This window comes from Ahaetulla prasina, chromosome 8 (assembly GCF_028640845.1).
Source record: "Ahaetulla prasina isolate Xishuangbanna chromosome 8, ASM2864084v1, whole genome shotgun sequence".
NCBI lineage: Eukaryota > Metazoa > Chordata > Lepidosauria > Squamata > Colubridae > Ahaetulla > Ahaetulla prasina.
The window spans coordinates 29,381,008-29,397,774 of record NC_080546.1 but is presented as its reverse complement, the minus strand read 5'-3'; the positions used below and the strand labels follow the sequence as shown (position 1 = coordinate 29,397,774).

Sequence of the window (16,767 nt, the reverse complement as noted above, 5' to 3'; positions counted from 1 at the left end):
ATACATCAATACATAGTTACATGTGAAGTAGTTTTAACTTTCTTTGAAGGCAAAAAACATGATGAGTTGGATAGGCTTTAAAGCTGTATCTTTATGCAATTGAACTTTGAGATAAATGCATTGGCAAGATGTTGATTGTTACCTCCTGTCGTACTTGACATTGGATTAGTGCAAGGATGGCCCTTCGAAACCTACAAGAGGGAAAAATGTTTTAAGTGTGTGGTAAAAAAAGATCAGCAGAAGATCCAGGTAACATAAGAAGAAATCTTTTGCCTAATCTCTAATTCTTTTTTTAAAATAATTTTTATTCCTTTCTTGTTAAAATATTGGACACAATGTGACCATCCTGGCGTTATCTCCACCATACAACTAAAATATGAAACAAATAACATATATCCTCTTCATACATTACTAATTATATATAATTATTCTACCCAATATACTCATTTATATTTACCTATATTACATCACATTCTTGGTTCTACAAATCCTGGTTATTTCCTGTTCCAACTCCCACTTTTCATTTCCAACCATTGGTAAAATCTATTCCATATATCATTATATTCTGTCTCTCTTTTATTTTTTAATTCTAGTATCAATTTATCCATTTCCGCGCAAACCAATATTTTCTTTACTAATCTCTAATTCTTTACTACCATAGGATCATTGTCAAGATCTGTGCTACAAATATGATACCTGTACCTTTGTTGCTGCTTATTCTCATGCTTCTTTCTCTAATCTATACTAACTTCTAGAGCAGTGGGCCAGTACTTTCTTCCCTTGCTTTTTACCAGAGATAGTTTGTGTGAAAGTGGCAGGGCAAAAAAAGGAGAGCAGAAGTAGGCCACTGGCTTGGCAGATGGACAACAACAATGGCAATTCTTGGAACTCTCTTATAAATGTGTAATCCTCACCATCAACAAAGAACACTTAAAATGTGTGATTTTCATAGTTAACTAATCTGCTGATAAGCTTTTTATTAACACATTTTAATGATTTGCATGAAATGTTATATTAATCACAAGCTCAGTGTACCAGTGGTGAAATGGTACGAAGTCTGCTACCGGTTTGCTGCATGCGCATGCGCGAGGGGGGGAACAGCTGTGCCGTGCAATTTAGATTCTCTAGAAAGATGGATTTCCTACTTACTAGCAAATTTAAATCACACGGCACAGCCGATTGTCAGAAATACTGGTTCATCCGAACTGGTAGCATTTTTTTACTACTGGTTCGCCCGAACTGATAGCTTTTATTACTACAGGTTCAGGTGAACCGGTCTGAACCAGTAGCATTTGACCCCTGCAGTGTACATAGTGTATGGTGCTGTAGGAAATGGGATTTTAAGTTGTGAGATAAATGCAAAATTATAATCAATACACAATAAAATTGTAGCAATGATAAAATTCCATTTTAATACCAAATAGTTACAAAGAAGTCCTACTCCAGTTCAAACTTTCTAACCACAGTGGCTTCCTTATCTTTAAAAATATTGCATTCTTCAGGACTACATAAAACTGATGTCTCCCTCCTCCATCCATGCCCACCCCATCCTGCAATAGAGCCACTTACTTTTTGTTTGCGATCACATAAATGCAGGGATTATAGAAGGTAGATGACTTTGCAAACAGTGGGGCAATGATTGCCATCGTGGGGGGAATTTTTTCTGGGTTTCCAAATGCAGACCATAAACACACAATAGAATATGGAGACCAAGCCAACAAAAACATCAAAATCATAACAACAGACATCTGTTAAAAAAAAATGTTGCAACTCCTTAATATTTTTGTTAAGTCTGTCTTAAGCATCTATTTGGTTTCTTCCTCAAACCTGTGTTGTGCCTAGTCATTTTTTTCCCTACATCTTCCAGATAATCTGTGCTGATTAAGAATGTACGTTGTAGAAAATTGCCATATGGCTCATATCTCAATCTGCAGGCAACCTCGGGTTACACAAGCTTTGACTTAAGTAATTCCAATGTTATCCTAGGACACACAAAAATTGCAGCCATCATTTCTCAGTGGAACAATGCGGGTGGACAGGGAGGAGCTAGTTCTGCTATAAAATCATACAAATCATTGCCCACAAGATTCTCTCCCTCCCTCCCTCCCTCTTTCTCTCCCTCCCTCTCTTTCATTCTCTCTAGCTGCTTTGGTCTTATTGCTACTCAATCCTGTAGCCAAATCCATTCTTTTTTTCTTCCCAAGTATCATACCTGGACAGCTGCTCAGAAATGTTCTGTCTGGCCCTGAACTGTTTCTTCATGCAAGTGTGGGAAAAATAAACTTTCAATCCCTTTTTCCAGTTTTTCCTCTGCCCAAGCAAATGTCTTTTTAAGTATAGAATTTAGTATTAAATTCTACAATTTTAATTCCTTGCAATCTATACATAAAACTTTCTAAATGCCCTGCTCTGAAGCCTATGTTTTATGCTTAAATGGTATTGCTTGACGTTTCTTATCTGAGACTTTAAATTAAATGCCAATTTGTTTAAGCCTGTTCCCCTTCACTGGCTTTTGTGATTGATTGATTGATGACTGATTGACTGACTGATTGATTTAGCCACCCCTCTCACTATCCAAAATAACTCTGGGTGGCTGTATTATATGCTGGTTTTGCAATAAATTGTAAACCAAAACTCAACAAACTGAAGCACAAGTGGCTCTGCAAATTGGTATTGCCTCAATATCTTTGGAATTTTTTTCTTTTCACTTGCATGAAGTGAAATTTCACCCAGTGGTGAAGTCCGAATCGGTTTGCTACCGATTTACTGGCCGCACATACACACTGCACACCAAATGGAGGCTTGGGAAGGTAAGTAGAACAGCGAGGAGGGATCAGCTGTGGTGCACGATTTAGCTTTGCTAGAAATCAGGAAATCCTGCTTTCTCGTACAGCTAAACCACATGGCACAGCTGATTGTTGGAAATACTGGTTCAGAGGAACTAGTAGCTTTTTTTAACTACCAGTTCACCTGAACTGGTAGATTTTTTTTTACTACTGGTTCACCTGAACCAGAGCATATTTAGTATCTATTTAGCAGCATCCGCTCTTTGCAATATCTTATGCATCAGGGTTGTGTTTGGGGAGCAGGGGTGTCCCAAGTGCTCTGCCAATGAAAACGGGCTCCTGAGCCCCGTTTTCAGCCACATCAGTCTGCTGCAGCCCTCTGCCAGCAAAAACAGAGGGGGCTGCATGCAGCCCCCCCGGGTTCTGTTTTCACTGGCAGAGAGCTGCAAGAGATCATTATGGCCAAAAACAGAGCCTGGGAGGCTATGTGCAGCCCTCCCGAGCTGCATTTTCGCTGGCAGAAGAACCATGGGCTGGTCATTTGCTGTTTCCAGGGCAGCCCTGCTGGTCAAATCTAAGCACCTTGAGGGCAAGTCCTGGCCCGCGGGCCTTGAGTTTGACACCCCTGCTCTAAAGTAACATCTGCCCCATCTTCCTGTCCTTCCACAACAGCCTGAAGACCTGGCTCTCTGGTTGGGCTAGGGACCAGATGGGGTGATTCCACACTAGTGGGAGCTGCCACACTGATGGCATATTCCACCTCCCCTGCTTTGCTCTCTACTTGTCCATCTTTTTGTTATCATACTGATGTTGTATTCTTTTTCATTGTTTAATTGTTCTATTATTTTATTTCTGTTCAGTTTACACTCGTTTTCATTTCTTCCATTTTATTGTTGTAAGCTGCCTAGAGTAGCCCCATGGAGAGATAGGTGGCAAATAAATTTAACAAATAAATAATAGACCTAAAATACTGTTCATAAAGTTTTCAGTTATTGGATATGCTAAGTATAGTAGACTCAGGCTATCTTTCTTATCTAAAACCTGGTTTCCTCTCCTTAATACATACATATACGCATACATGTTTGGTGTGAACGTAACAGTGTTACATATAAATGTTGTACGTCTCATGTAAGCCACATCACAGGCAATAAAGGAAAAATAGGGTAATGAGAAGAATTTATAATACAAAGAAGGTACAGTATGAGATAGAAAAGCATGAGAATCAAGAGCAAATGATCTCCATGGATAATGTTTATATTTCTTACCTAAAGCAGTATTAACTTTTTTTTGTCTGATTTCCCTTGAAAGAGGAAGAGAGACAGAGAGGGAGAGGGAGGGTTAGGGAGAGAAAGAGAGGGAGGGAGAGAGGGAGAGAGAGAAAAAGAAAGAACATGAAGTATTCTAAGCCCGTGTTGGCGAACCTATGGCACACATGCCACAGGTGGCATGCATAGCCATATCAGTGGGCACGCTAGCTCAGCTGGCCGGAGCTGAGGTCACCAGAAGTAGGGAAACAAGCTGTTTCCTGCCTCTGGAGGGCCTCGAGGGGTGGTGGGAAAGGCCCATTTTTTGCTGTCCCCAGCCTCCAGAGTCTCTGTAGGAGTCTGGGGAGGGTGAAAACGACCTTCCCCAACCCCTCTGGAGGCCAGAAACGGCCCGTTTGCCAAATTCCAGTGGGACTGGAAGACCGTTTTTGCTGTCCCCAGCCTCCAGAGCCTCTCTAGGAGTCTGGGGAGGACAAAAACGGCCTTCCCCATACCCCCAGAGGTTCCACTGGAAGTTGGCAAATGGGCAGTTTCTGGCCTCCGGAGGGCCTCCAGGGGGTGGAAAAGGCCGTTTTCGTCCTTCTCCACCCGTTGGTGAGAGAGAAAAACGAGCCTACCAGGCCATCGCGTGCCAGGAGCAAGGGGAGTGGGGGGGGTCATGCAGGGAGCATAGAATTATGAGTATGGCCACGTGCATGTGTGACCCTCCCTGCCCGCCCCCCCGGCACACGATGGCAAAAAGGTTAGCCATCACTGATCTAAGCTGTACTGCTTATTTTTCTTGGTATCATACGTAGGATAATTTTGAAAGAAGAAAAAGGTATTCTCACGTATTGTCACCTTACCTTTGTAACATCAACTTGATCTGACCAATCTACTTCGATGCTTTCTATATAAGTGTTCCTGGCATATCGCTTTAAAGTTTGAGAAATATTGTAGTAACAGTAAAACATGATGGATAAGGGGACGACAAAATTAACAGCAATTACTGACATAGTGTAAGAAACAAAGGATCTGAAAGTGAAAAAGATCAAACAGATAACTGAAAAACCTTTCTTTATTGATAGTATTACCACAATTACTTGAGGGTATTGTAAAATTACATGGAACTTAAATAGCTGAATTGGTTGATAGTTATTATTCTAAACCTAGCTATTTGTTGGAGTGGTTTAGGTAATAATCCAGTACTCATTCTATAGAAATTCTATTTTTCAGCTTGCTCCCAGGTAAATATATGCAAGATTCAGAAGTGTCCGTTCCTAGCCACAATTACTCCAAATTAATGAAGCATGCATTGTGAGATCACAATGCAAGCTCTATCTTATATCATTTGACACTGCTATATTTGCCCCTGCTAAGCCTACATCCATGTCTAACACAACTGTCTTTGAAAGCAAGGTCTACCCAAAAGTTCACACCTGTTAGAATAGAATAGAATAACAGAGTTGGAAGGGACCTTAGAGGTCTTCTAGTCCAACCCCCTGCTCTGGCAGGAAACACTACAGACAAATGGTTGTCCAATCTCTTCTTAAAAACTTCCAGTGTTGGAGCATTCACAACTTCTGGAGGCAAGTTGTTCCACTGATTAATTGTTCTGTCAGGAAATTTCTCCTTAGTTCTAAGTTGTTTCTCTCCTTGATTAATTTCCGCCCTTTGCTTCTTGTCCTGCCCTCAGGTGCTTTGGAGAATAGCTTAACTCCCTCTTCTTTGTGGCAGCCTCTGAGAGAACCCTATGGTTTTTTTAATTGCTTCTGCTTATCCAACCCTAACTCTAACCCTAACCCTAACCCTTTCCATTGAGTCTTGACAAGACTTAGGCGTATTATGTTGGCCTTTGTTTCCAGCCTATGTAAATATTCTTTTCAAGACATAAATGAAAAGGTTAATACTAAAATAAGTACAACAATGTCATTAATTATTCATCAGAAAACAATAAATGGAGCCAGATTGAATGGTGTCCTGGATGTATCAGATTTAAACATGGTAGACAAAATTTTCTTTCTTAGTGATTTACAAGACGGTTGTTCCCTTCCAAATTGTTTGATGCTTGTTCAAATTTTTAAAGTTTTAAGGCATCGGTGAGATTCTAATAGCGCAAAATTATCATCGTGAACGTTCTACTTTACCATAAAAATAACATACGTGTCATTTTCTCTCCAGTTTATGGTACAGGTAGCTCCAGTTGGATCTGGAGCATAGCTTGCCCATCCTATCACGGGCATGGAGGCCCAAAAGACTGCATTGGTCCAGGCAGCAAAAATCAGGGCAATATAGTTGTGAGTGGTTAATCTGTTACCTGTTGGCAAACCAAAACATCACCACTATTTATTCTTTCCTATCATTTGTACCTTTCTATTCGAAACCAAAGAATACAAAAGTTACAATCAAAATTTTATAAATCCACAACTCAAATGTAATGATTATTCATATCAATATTAAATTCATGTTCATATCCATACAATGGATATACAGTAAGCAGCCAACTTCCCTCATTGAAAATTACATATTCTTTGTGTACATAAAGATGATATGATAGGATATACGATATATATGTTCATATGCACACATTTACAAACATTAATTTAAAAAATGAGAAAGTTGCTGAGAACATTTCCTTAACTATAACCTGAATCTTTTTTCAACTTGGTGCCTTCCAGATAGTTTAAATTAAAAAATAATAATAGTCATATCCATTTGTTAACTTGATGTTAGAGTAGTTGCAGCCCATCATGTCTAGGGATAACAAAATAAACAAAAGCTTTCCTAACCCATAACTGTGCCTTCAATATTAAAATTAATGTATTTTCATTATGCTATACTTAATAAAGAATTGCTGGATAGTCTTCCAACTAAACATTGACTAGACTAGGATGTAACTAGCAAAAATTGCTTCATCATATGCCTAAACTAAAAAGGGGACATCAGAACAAAACAATCGTACAACTCAGACCCCTTAAGCTTTACAGTCTGATTCCAGTCATTCATAAACTACAGATGCCCAATTTTTTTTGATGCATTTGACTCAGTGGTGGTATTTAGTCGGTTCTATCCGGTTTGCATGAACCGGTAGCGATGGGAGGTTCCATCCACCCACCCGGACGTCATCATGTCCCGTTTTTGATGCTCTGCGCATGTGCGTGCGCTCACATTTGCGAACTGGTAACTAAGGTAAGTGAATACCACCCCTGATTTGACCCATTCATAATAGGCACTCTCACAATATGATTGCAACGGTTACACTTTGCTTAGCATTTACAAAACCTATATTTATGAAAAGTTAAACGGATAAATATATTCCCAGCTAATCTCTGCCTGTGCAGGACATGTCTTCTTCAACCTTTATTTCTTGCTGAAAAGGTGAGCCTGCTTCCAAACGTATCAGCTGGCTGCCCTCATGCATCATTTTAATCTTTCAAAATGCCACAAAGATTACAGTGCTTGGCTTCTTAATGGTGTGAAGCATATTATCAGAGCTTCCCATTGATAAAAGAATTTAGGTCATGTGCTTCAGGCATCTTGGCAATTCAGTATTGAGATATTTTCAGGCACTTTGGTATTTACAGAACCAGATTCCCTAGTCAGTTCTTACTCTATAAAACTAGAGATGAGATCTCAATTCCATACTTGTTTATCTGCTGACACTTCCAATCTGATATACACTCTAACCTTCTTGCTCTATCTTCAGTCATTTACACAATTAAGAGTGTGGGTGGTTAAGAAATAGGAAATATAAATTTAAAAAAGTAACCTTATTATCTTTCAATTGAAAACAGAGGTAGGTTTTGATATGTAATCCTCCAAAATACAAGAGCCAAATTAACCAAGTATACTTTTAAAAGGGCAGGTTTTTTAACAGGTTTTGTTTCCACAAATGCTTCTGTTATCTACAAGCAACAGATAATGCAAGTAAACATAAGCAGACAAAAAAACATTCTGAAAAAAGTACTGGGAAACCATTTCAATAGTATTGTCAAAAAAATTGATATGAAATTCAGCAAGAGTCAAACTCAATATGAAGGAGATTTATACTTTACGAAAAAACTGAACAACTCTGTATGCAAAATTCAAATAACATAGAGTACAAAATGTGGGATTTCCCACAAAACAAATCACAAACAAAACAAAAAAAATCTATTCTGAAAAATGGTATGCCTTTATTGCAGAATTCTGAGCATCATACCTATTTGAGGCTTGCAGATGGTCAAGTAACGATCTATGGCAACAACAGTAAGCAAACCAATGCTTGCCATTCCAAAGAAGATATTTAAGGCAGCATAAATCTAGAATTTAAGAAAGAATACATGGTTTAAAATGTTTTAAAATAATATTGTTTGCTTTCAAAGGTCTTAGGCTTTTCTTTTATTATTAGCAATAGCAATAGCACTTAGCGCTTTACAGTGCTTTACAGCCCTCTCTAAGCAGTTTACAGAGTCAACAAAGAAGGCACGCTTTCTGGATTCTGATAGATAGCACTGCTTAATCAATTGGACCCAAAATACATAACTTTGTCTGATCTTACTGGATAGACAAAAAACATGGGAGATAGGCAGTCCCTCAGGCAACCTGACCCTATGCTATGAAGGACTCTATAGTATAGATGATAATAATCAGCATCTGGAATTGCAAACAGGAGCTCACTGGCAGCCAGTGTAATCTTTATAGAACTGGTGTCATGTTGGCATACTAAAGCATGCCCAAAATTGCTGTGGTTGCTGGATTTAGGATCTGATGTAGCTTCCAAATGGTCTTCATGGGTTGTCTATGTACAACACATTTGTTGTTGTTGTTGTTAGTTGCAAAGTCGTGTCCGATCCATCGTAACTCTATGGACAACCTTCCTCCAGGCCTTCCTGTCCTCTACCACCCTCTGGAGTCCATTTAAGCTCACACACCTACTGCTTCAGTGACTCCATCCAGCCACCTCATTCTATGTCGTCCCCTTCTTCTTTTGCCCTCAATCTTTCCCAGCATTAGGCTCTTCTCCAGTGAGTCCTTCCTTCTCTTTAGGTGACCGAAGTATTTGAGTTTCATCTTCAGGATCTGGCTTTCTAAAGAGCAGTCAGGGTTGATCTCCTCTAGGACTAACCGGTTTGATCACCTTGCAGTCCAAGGGACTCGCAGGATTGTAATAACACATTGCAATAGTTCAAGCATTAGAAGGACCTCACAATCTACAAATGAGCAGAATTGATGCACCAGATGTAACTGGGCAAAGATCTTGTTAGCCAAAGCTGCCACCCACTCTTCAAGCATGATCTGGAAGCCCAAGGTGATGCACAAATTGTGTACCAGTTTTGAAGTAAAGACTACAATCCCATCTTAGACTAAAGATAGATTGGCAAAAGATTGGGAGAGGGGAGGCAAAAGTCCACAACTGTTTGGCAGGATAGAATCATGAGTCTGTTTCTCTATCCAGATCCATGCAGTCTCCAGACAATGAGACAGGACTTCTTGTTCATTGGGTAGCCTAAGAGATCATGTAGACCTCAGCTTTCCCAGTTCTTATTGTCAACAATAGTTCAGAAGAGGCCTTTCCTATAATCTAAGCCCACATCCTTTTAACAGCAGCTACTGGGTTTGCATTCATGACCATTGGAATACAAATCATATATTCTGCCTTTAAATCATGCTGTTTCTCCATGAGGTTGTCACAATCAACTCCCTAGTAAACAAGACTTTTTATTGTGCTACTCAACACAGCCATCTAGTGGCAAATGTGATACATTTTATATTCTACTTTGCACACTCATTTTCAGCTACTAGAAAAGAAGTTTGGGTAGACTTTTGAAAGCGAAATAGTAACAAGTTTATAACATATGAAAAAATAAGATCACTTCCTGAAACTTGGTGAATGTGTTGAGACTGTAACTTCAAGAGTTCCCAACCAGCAATATCTCTGGGATAAAGTATTGTAGAAATAGAACTAATAACAATGCTATTTTAAAAAAAATAATAATTCTATATTCCTAGTTCAAGACTTTTTAAATTTTAATCAAAGTGGAATGTCGACACATATTTGTTGGGATCCAGTATATTAATTGATTCTTCTAAAGCAGGAGACAATTGTGATTCAAGTTAGATAGTTATTCCATCTAGTTTTGTTTTTTTGATTTGATATTTCCCATTAGTCAGTTCTTTTAAGAGAAGATGCCAAGAACTCAACAGTCAGGTGGTATGCAAGGTGCTTGTTGTGTTATATTAACAGACAATTCTCTCTTCCCAGAAGATGAAATACTATCTGCTTCTGTATGTATCTCTCTTTCAAAAAAAAAAACCAACCACTCAAGTAAATTAATATAAGTTCTAATTAATAATATAATTTGTAAGTTCACCTAAATAATTCTTTTTATGAAAAGATTTTGTCTATTTACTTTATGAACCAAGAAATACATTTTCAACAATTTAATCTTTTCTTTGGATTTGCTTGTCTTTTGGTAATGATTTCTTTCTAGCACCAAAGCACACAGATATTTAATAGTAATTCACAGAAATGTGTTTTTGCCACAAATGCACTAGTGGAAAGAGATGTGTGATTCAACTCTTCATGCTAAAAAGAACTTGTAGAAACATTTAACACAGTCTGTTTTGTTTGTTTCTGAACACTGATTTGAACAGGGCTACATACAATATGTGTAATATAATCCTTTGTTTTAATACTCAAGTACCTGGCAACCCAGGTAGCCAAATTTCCAGCTTCCATGCAGATCTGAAGCCGCAGACATGGGATAGCCAATACTACTCACTCCAATATCCGTAAAAGCCAGGTGAATAATAATAGTATTGCTTGGTGTTCGAAGTTCCTTAAATTTAATGAAGATGCTTAAAACAACAATATTACTGAGAAGACTTATGACTCCTGTCAAAAGATAAAAAAACAGGGAGTAAATTTTGGAAATTTTAGCCTTAGTAGACCCAATCTGAATTTCATACTACAGTATTTACAAAGAGACTAAAATCATCATCATCATCATCATATCATCATCATCCTTTTAAAAAACTTAATTAAATATTAGTTTTGTGCCAGGTTGGCATAATAGCAATAGCGCTGAGACTTATATACTGCTTCACAGTGCTTCATAGCCCTCTCTAAGCAGTTCTACAGAATGACACTGTGAGTTTTAGTCCTTTCTTAGGCATAAAGCCAGCTGAGTGACCTCATTTCAACCTTAGGAAAAAAGCAATGACAAACCATTTCTGAAAAACCTTGCCAAGAAAACTGCAGGGACTAATCCAGGTAGTCACCTAGAGTCAAAACTGTCTCAAAGTTACCAATAATTAAAAACAGGCTAAATTCACACACAATACTAAACTCATAATGCATCCATAGGGCAATTTATTTGGCTTTGACTTGGCGATGTTTCATGAACCCAACAATTATGATTTTTAATTGTAATGGATGTTATATCAATTACATTGATATGTGAACCAATCCAATTAGAGTTTATATTACATCATGCTTGAGCTTAAGTAAAGCAGGTACGGAGTTAATTAGGTATTTCATCACCAGCCCCTTTTAGATGGTAAAAATCAATAAAAAATACTGAACATAATTTATGGGCAGAAATCCATTACACATTTGCTGGGGAATTCTAGAAGTTGAAATCCACATATCTTAAAAATGCTCAAGTTGAGAACCACTAGACTAGACAATATAATACCCCTTTATATTCTGTGATCCCATCATGAAAATAAAAAAGCAAGCTATTGTTAACAAATACAATGTTACTACTCACTAGTTGCTTAATACAAATTTTATTGATATCATCTCAAAAAACAGAGTAGAATTTTATTTCTACCACCATCACACCACAAAACCACAATATGGGAGAATACAATACAAATCAGACAGGTTGTGTTTACAGCATTAATTTAGTCATCCCAATTTTATGGGTTCACACTAAGTGCATCATAAACTAACTACAAGAATTAGGTTTGCACAATTTATTAGCTTAAAATATGATAGTCTACAAAACAATCAGTTCTGCAAATGTGGCTAATGAATAAGATGCATTTTGACAGGAAGAAGGGAATTAGATACCTAAGACTGAAAGCCAACAATCTTACTATTTATTCTTTGAATTTGTTTCTCTGAGGGGAAAAAGCTCCCATCCTCAACATTTTATTAATCTCAAACATATGCAGCATTTTCTTCTTTTACATATTGACCTTACTTGATATATTTCATTTAGTGGAATATTAGGTTTGTCTACATCAAAGCAAGTTCTAGTGAACTCAACTATGCCAACATCTAGCTAAATGGATTTAAATTAGAAGTCAGGAAGTTACTTTACAAAGTGTCGAATATTATCTTACTTGCAGGTAATAACATAAGCAGGGGAATTCCAGCCCCTTGTTCAGAGCTGCCATGAATACAAGCTTAGTTCTTTTGCATGCAAAACAGGTTTTTCCATCACTGAAGTACTACCCTGCCCAGATTCCAAGTGACTATAGAAGACTTATAAAGATTAGAGTGTGAAGAAATTTTAATTTGAAAGCAAAAACAGGTCTTCAGACTGTATTAGGGAGCAAAAGTAGAATTTGTCTGGAATGCCTTAAAGCAGGGTTCCCCAACCAGGGGTGGGCTTCAGATCCTTTAGCAATGGGTTTGCTGCCCTGTTGCTGGGTGGGTGTAGCCATGGTGGGCGTGGCCAAGTCCCCAGGTGCCAGAGGCTTTCCTTGAGCCTCTGGGAGGGCAAAAACTGCTTCCCTCAGGCTCCGGAGCCCCTCTGGAGGCTGGAAACAGGCCCATTTCCGGGCCTGCAGGAGGCCCATTTTTTGTCCTCCCAGACTGTCCATGTGGCCCCTGCACTTACCTGGAAAGATGAATGGGCCGCGTGAAGACTCCTGGGAGAGGAGGAGTGGGGTAGGAGGGACCAACCAGGGGTGGCATTTGGGGGTTTGCTGAACCCCGGTGATCCTTGGCTAGAGGAACACCTGAATCCTGCCGAACCCCAAGGAGCCCACCTGTCCCCAACCCTCAGTTCGTGGCATGCCAGCAACCAGGCTGTGCAAACAAGCAAAGACCCATCCGCAGGGTGCAGGCAATACGTGAAACCATGCCTCACCCCCTCCAGTCTGCAGAAAAACTGTTCTCTGCAGAACCAATTCCTAGTGCCCAAAAGGTTGAGGACTGCTGCCTTAAAGCAATTCTATCATGAAAAAAAAATACTTGCTTTAAAAAGCTGCACATAGAGGCTATTTGCATATCCCTGGGTATTCTGAAGTACCTTTTGCCTTCAATTCCAAAAAATAGCAATCCATTTTCAACACTTCACATTTCTTTGCTTAAGTTTAATTAAAGCTGAAAAAAAATGAAGTGATTTTATTAAGGTGCCTCAATACTTTATTAATCAAATACATTCACTGTCCATACCTGCTGCAATCAAGTATGCTGCGATAATGTTGTGTTCCTTCTGGGAAAAGGCTGATGGAAGCTCACTGCTACTTTCCACAGTCATAATAGGGTAATTCCAAAATGTGGCACAGCAAAGAAAACTAGGAAGAAACGTCAAGAGCTAAACTCTGAAAGAAAGAAGAAACTTATGCAGTCCTTTTAAGATGAATTGTTATCTTCTAAAATTTCTTACAAATGTCCTGCTCGCTTCAAAGGCTCCTAACAGGATTCTGATTAAGGGGCTTACATTCCTAGCCTTTCCTTCCTTTGGAAGGAAAAAGCTTGTTAGGTCAAACAAAGAACAATATAGAGCTGCTTTTATTTTCAGTAAGATTTTTGTGTCTTGTGGCAAGAGATTTACTATTTTCAGAGAACCCAGATTTTGAACTTCAGTCTTCAGGGTTTTATTAACGTAATTCTTTCAGCACTTTTCTTTCAGCAAGTCATGAAGCAAAATAAACTCAGTTTCTGTCAAAAATGTATTGTTGTTGTTGTCATTATTATTATTGTTATTGTTATTATTATTATTATTATTAGTCTGTTTGCAAGGAACTGATTGCAGATGCACACTGCAAACTGGAAGTCTACCTTGAAATATTTCTAACACATCTGCTGTAAACTGGCATACATAAATTTGGATCGTGAATCAGACATTTGGATTATGAATCAAGCCAGTTGATAGCAGATGTTATTATTGACTTTGTACTTATGCAACATGCTAAGCCAGTGATGGCGAAACTATGAAAAGCATTTCAAGGGTGACATGACATGTAGGTGACAAAGCAGCATTCACCAATACCCAACAGCTATTCTCAAAAGCACACCCTTTTCGCATGATTTTTGGAAGTTGCCAAGGTCGTGTGAAAATGATACGCTCTCAAGAGGTCTCTGGAAGTAATACAAAAACCAATTTGTGCTTTCAGGCAGTTTTCAGAAGCTGTAGAGATAATTGAAGAGCATTCTCTGAAGCTGCTTTAAGAATGAAGGCCTTGTGCAATGCTGTCCGTTCAAATGTTTATATATCTAAAATTGTAGTTGTTCCTATATTTATTTTTTACTATCTGCAAGCTATCCATAATCACCTTATTTGTGAGAGGAGCAGAAAAAAGAAAGGAAGGGAGGGAGAAGGAAGGAAGGAAGGAAGGAAGGAAGGAAGGAAGGAAGGAAGGAAGGAAGGAAGGAAGGAAGGAAGGAAGGAAGGAAGGAAGGAAGGAAGGGTTAAGAGCAGCCTTGCCATAGTACACAGCCATCTGTTTTGTTTCCAACAAGCAGGAAATGAAAACTACTGTATTTTTCAGTGTATAAGACGCACCTTTTCCCCCCAAAAAAGAGGGTGAAAATCTGGGTGCATCTTATACTCCGAATGTAGCCCCACCCAGCTTCTCAAACAGAAGTTTTAGAGGCTGAAAAAAACATCAGAAACAAAGCTTCAGAAAAGAAGCCCCCAAACAGAGCTTCAGAGGCTTTTTTTCTGAAGCTGTTCCGGAGGCTTGCAGAGGCAGGGAAAAAGGTTTTTTTCTGAAGCAGAGTTCCAGAAATTTCAGAGGCAGAAAAAAAAAGCACACATACACAAAAAAAGCAAGGCACAGAGCTCACAACCAAGGAACCTGTTGCTAAAATTCACCTCTGGGAACAGCTGATTGGGAGTATTCTGGGAGACCAATCCACCCACCAATCAGCCTTTTTCTTATTTTCCTCCCCAAAAACTAAGATGCATCTTACACTCTGGTTCATCTTATACTCTGAAAAATATGGTATATAACTCCTTATCTCTATGACTAAACCAACATTCCATCATAACCTGTAGGGTTTGATGGACTTTCCTCTATGACAGGGGTGTCCAAACTTGGTCCCTTTAAGACTTTTGGACTTCAACTCCCAGAGTCCCTCAGCCAGCAAAACTGGCTGAGGAACTCCTGGGAGTTGAATCAAAAATCATAAGATAAAATACTTCCTACCCAATAACATTTCTTTTGGTCTTTGTGTTATCCCCATCATATTGCAGGATCTTTAGCGTTCAAAGGTCTGAACGAAGGCAGGATTAGACCTCACTCAAGATCCAAAACAGGAGGAAAGCCATTAAGACATAATAGGAATTGCCCAACACCCTTTCAGAACACAAGCCTCTTCATTGCATCATCTCACAGCAGCCCAAACTTCAACCAAACGTAGCTTAGACAAACTGACACCTGGGCTCCATGGGAGTCTGGCAACAGCCAACAGAATACATATTCTCGCGCAGGAATAGGAAGCTCAAGTTCAAAGCCCAAGAGAAGGTATAAAAACCCCTTAGTCTCAACTCTGTGTGGTCAGCTGCCCAGAACCCATGTGGTTCTGCTTCATCATTAAACCATCTTTCCAATCAGCCTCCATGTTTCCAGTGCCTTTCTCCAGGCTTTGAACTGAGCCAGATGGATATTTCTTCCAAAACTGCATACCCCAAATTCAAATACACTATTATCCTGTCATTTCTTGTGTTGAACATTAAGTTGTAGAGGAAGTGCCTGCATTGTCTATGGAGATTCTGTCATCCAGGTGATGCTTTTTCAAAAAAGCTTTCTTGGGTTTTTTTTTTCTTTAAAAACGTTTTGCTTATTAATCCAAGCCTTTTGGATGAGAAACAAAATGTCTTCCAAGAAAAAAAAAAACACAAGACAGTCCAGTTGCTTTTTGGAAAAAATGCTTGCATTCTTCTACTAACCAATGATGGAACTAACAACACTTAACCTATACCATACCACTGTTTTCCTCTTTGCGGCTTCCTATGTTTGAGTCTCTCTCTTTTTTTTCTTCTTCACCCCTTTTACTCTTCTGTCTCATACAGAATATTATAGAAACTCAGTTCAGAAGCATTCTTCTTATAAAATCCATGCCAGGGCAATTTGTCTTTTTGTCCTGTTTCATATGCCTATATTTTTCTTCTTTTGTAGCGAGGCCAGCGTAAAACATGTTTGTGTGTCAATGAACAAGACATGGAAATTGTAAGAGAAAATATTTTAAGCAGCTTTTAGAGGTCTTGGCTTTGGGCAAGTCCAAGCTGCAGTCTGACCAATGCACTGTAAAAAGATTACGGTAATTGTTGACATTTTTACTGGGGGAAAAAGATGGTAAGACTATATTTCAAAGCATTCTGCTAGATCCTAATGAACCCTTGCTGAACATTGTGGGAGTTATTGAGTAAATATGTACAACTTTCTTTAAATTACTACTCCAATAAATCAATTTGTAAGACTATCCCTACAATAATTACTATTCATAGGGTAGCACAATTGAAAGCTATCAAACTAGGGACAATTAATGCATATGCATTATTTTTCCTCCT

The 16,767-nt window shown here is 38.7% G+C and overlaps 1 protein-coding gene across 1 annotated transcript; it reads right to left on the bottom strand.

Annotated features, from left to right (window-relative positions):
- Positions 1 to 58: 58 nt before the first annotated feature.
- On the bottom strand, positions 59 to 16,690 carry RRH (retinal pigment epithelium-derived rhodopsin homolog). Its single transcript, XM_058193252.1, has 8 exons — positions 16,184 to 16,690; positions 13,425 to 13,573; positions 10,717 to 10,907; positions 8,232 to 8,331; positions 6,194 to 6,347; positions 4,897 to 5,065; positions 1,570 to 1,748; positions 59 to 191 (listed from the first exon to the last, which is right to left on the bottom strand). The coding sequence occupies exons 2-8, from the start codon at positions 13,507 to 13,509 to the stop codon at positions 92 to 94; spliced, it is 978 nt and encodes a 325-aa protein (XP_058049235.1). The 5' UTR covers positions 13,510 to 13,573; positions 16,184 to 16,690; the 3' UTR covers positions 59 to 91.
- Positions 16,691 to 16,767: the final 77 nt, after the last annotated feature.

Coding starts and splice junctions, on each gene's coding strand:
- RRH (XM_058193252.1), bottom strand. CDS start 13,509: ATGACTGTGGAAAGTAGCAGTGAGCTTCCATCAGCCTTTTCCCAGAAG. Junction 6,348..8,231: donor CATCTGCAAGCCTCAAATAG/GTATGATGCTCA, acceptor GTTTGCCAACAG/GTAACAGATTAACCACTCAC. Junction 5,066..6,193: donor AACTGGAGAGAAAATGACAC/GTATGTTATTTT, acceptor TTTCACTTTCAG/ATCCTTTGTTTCTTACACTA.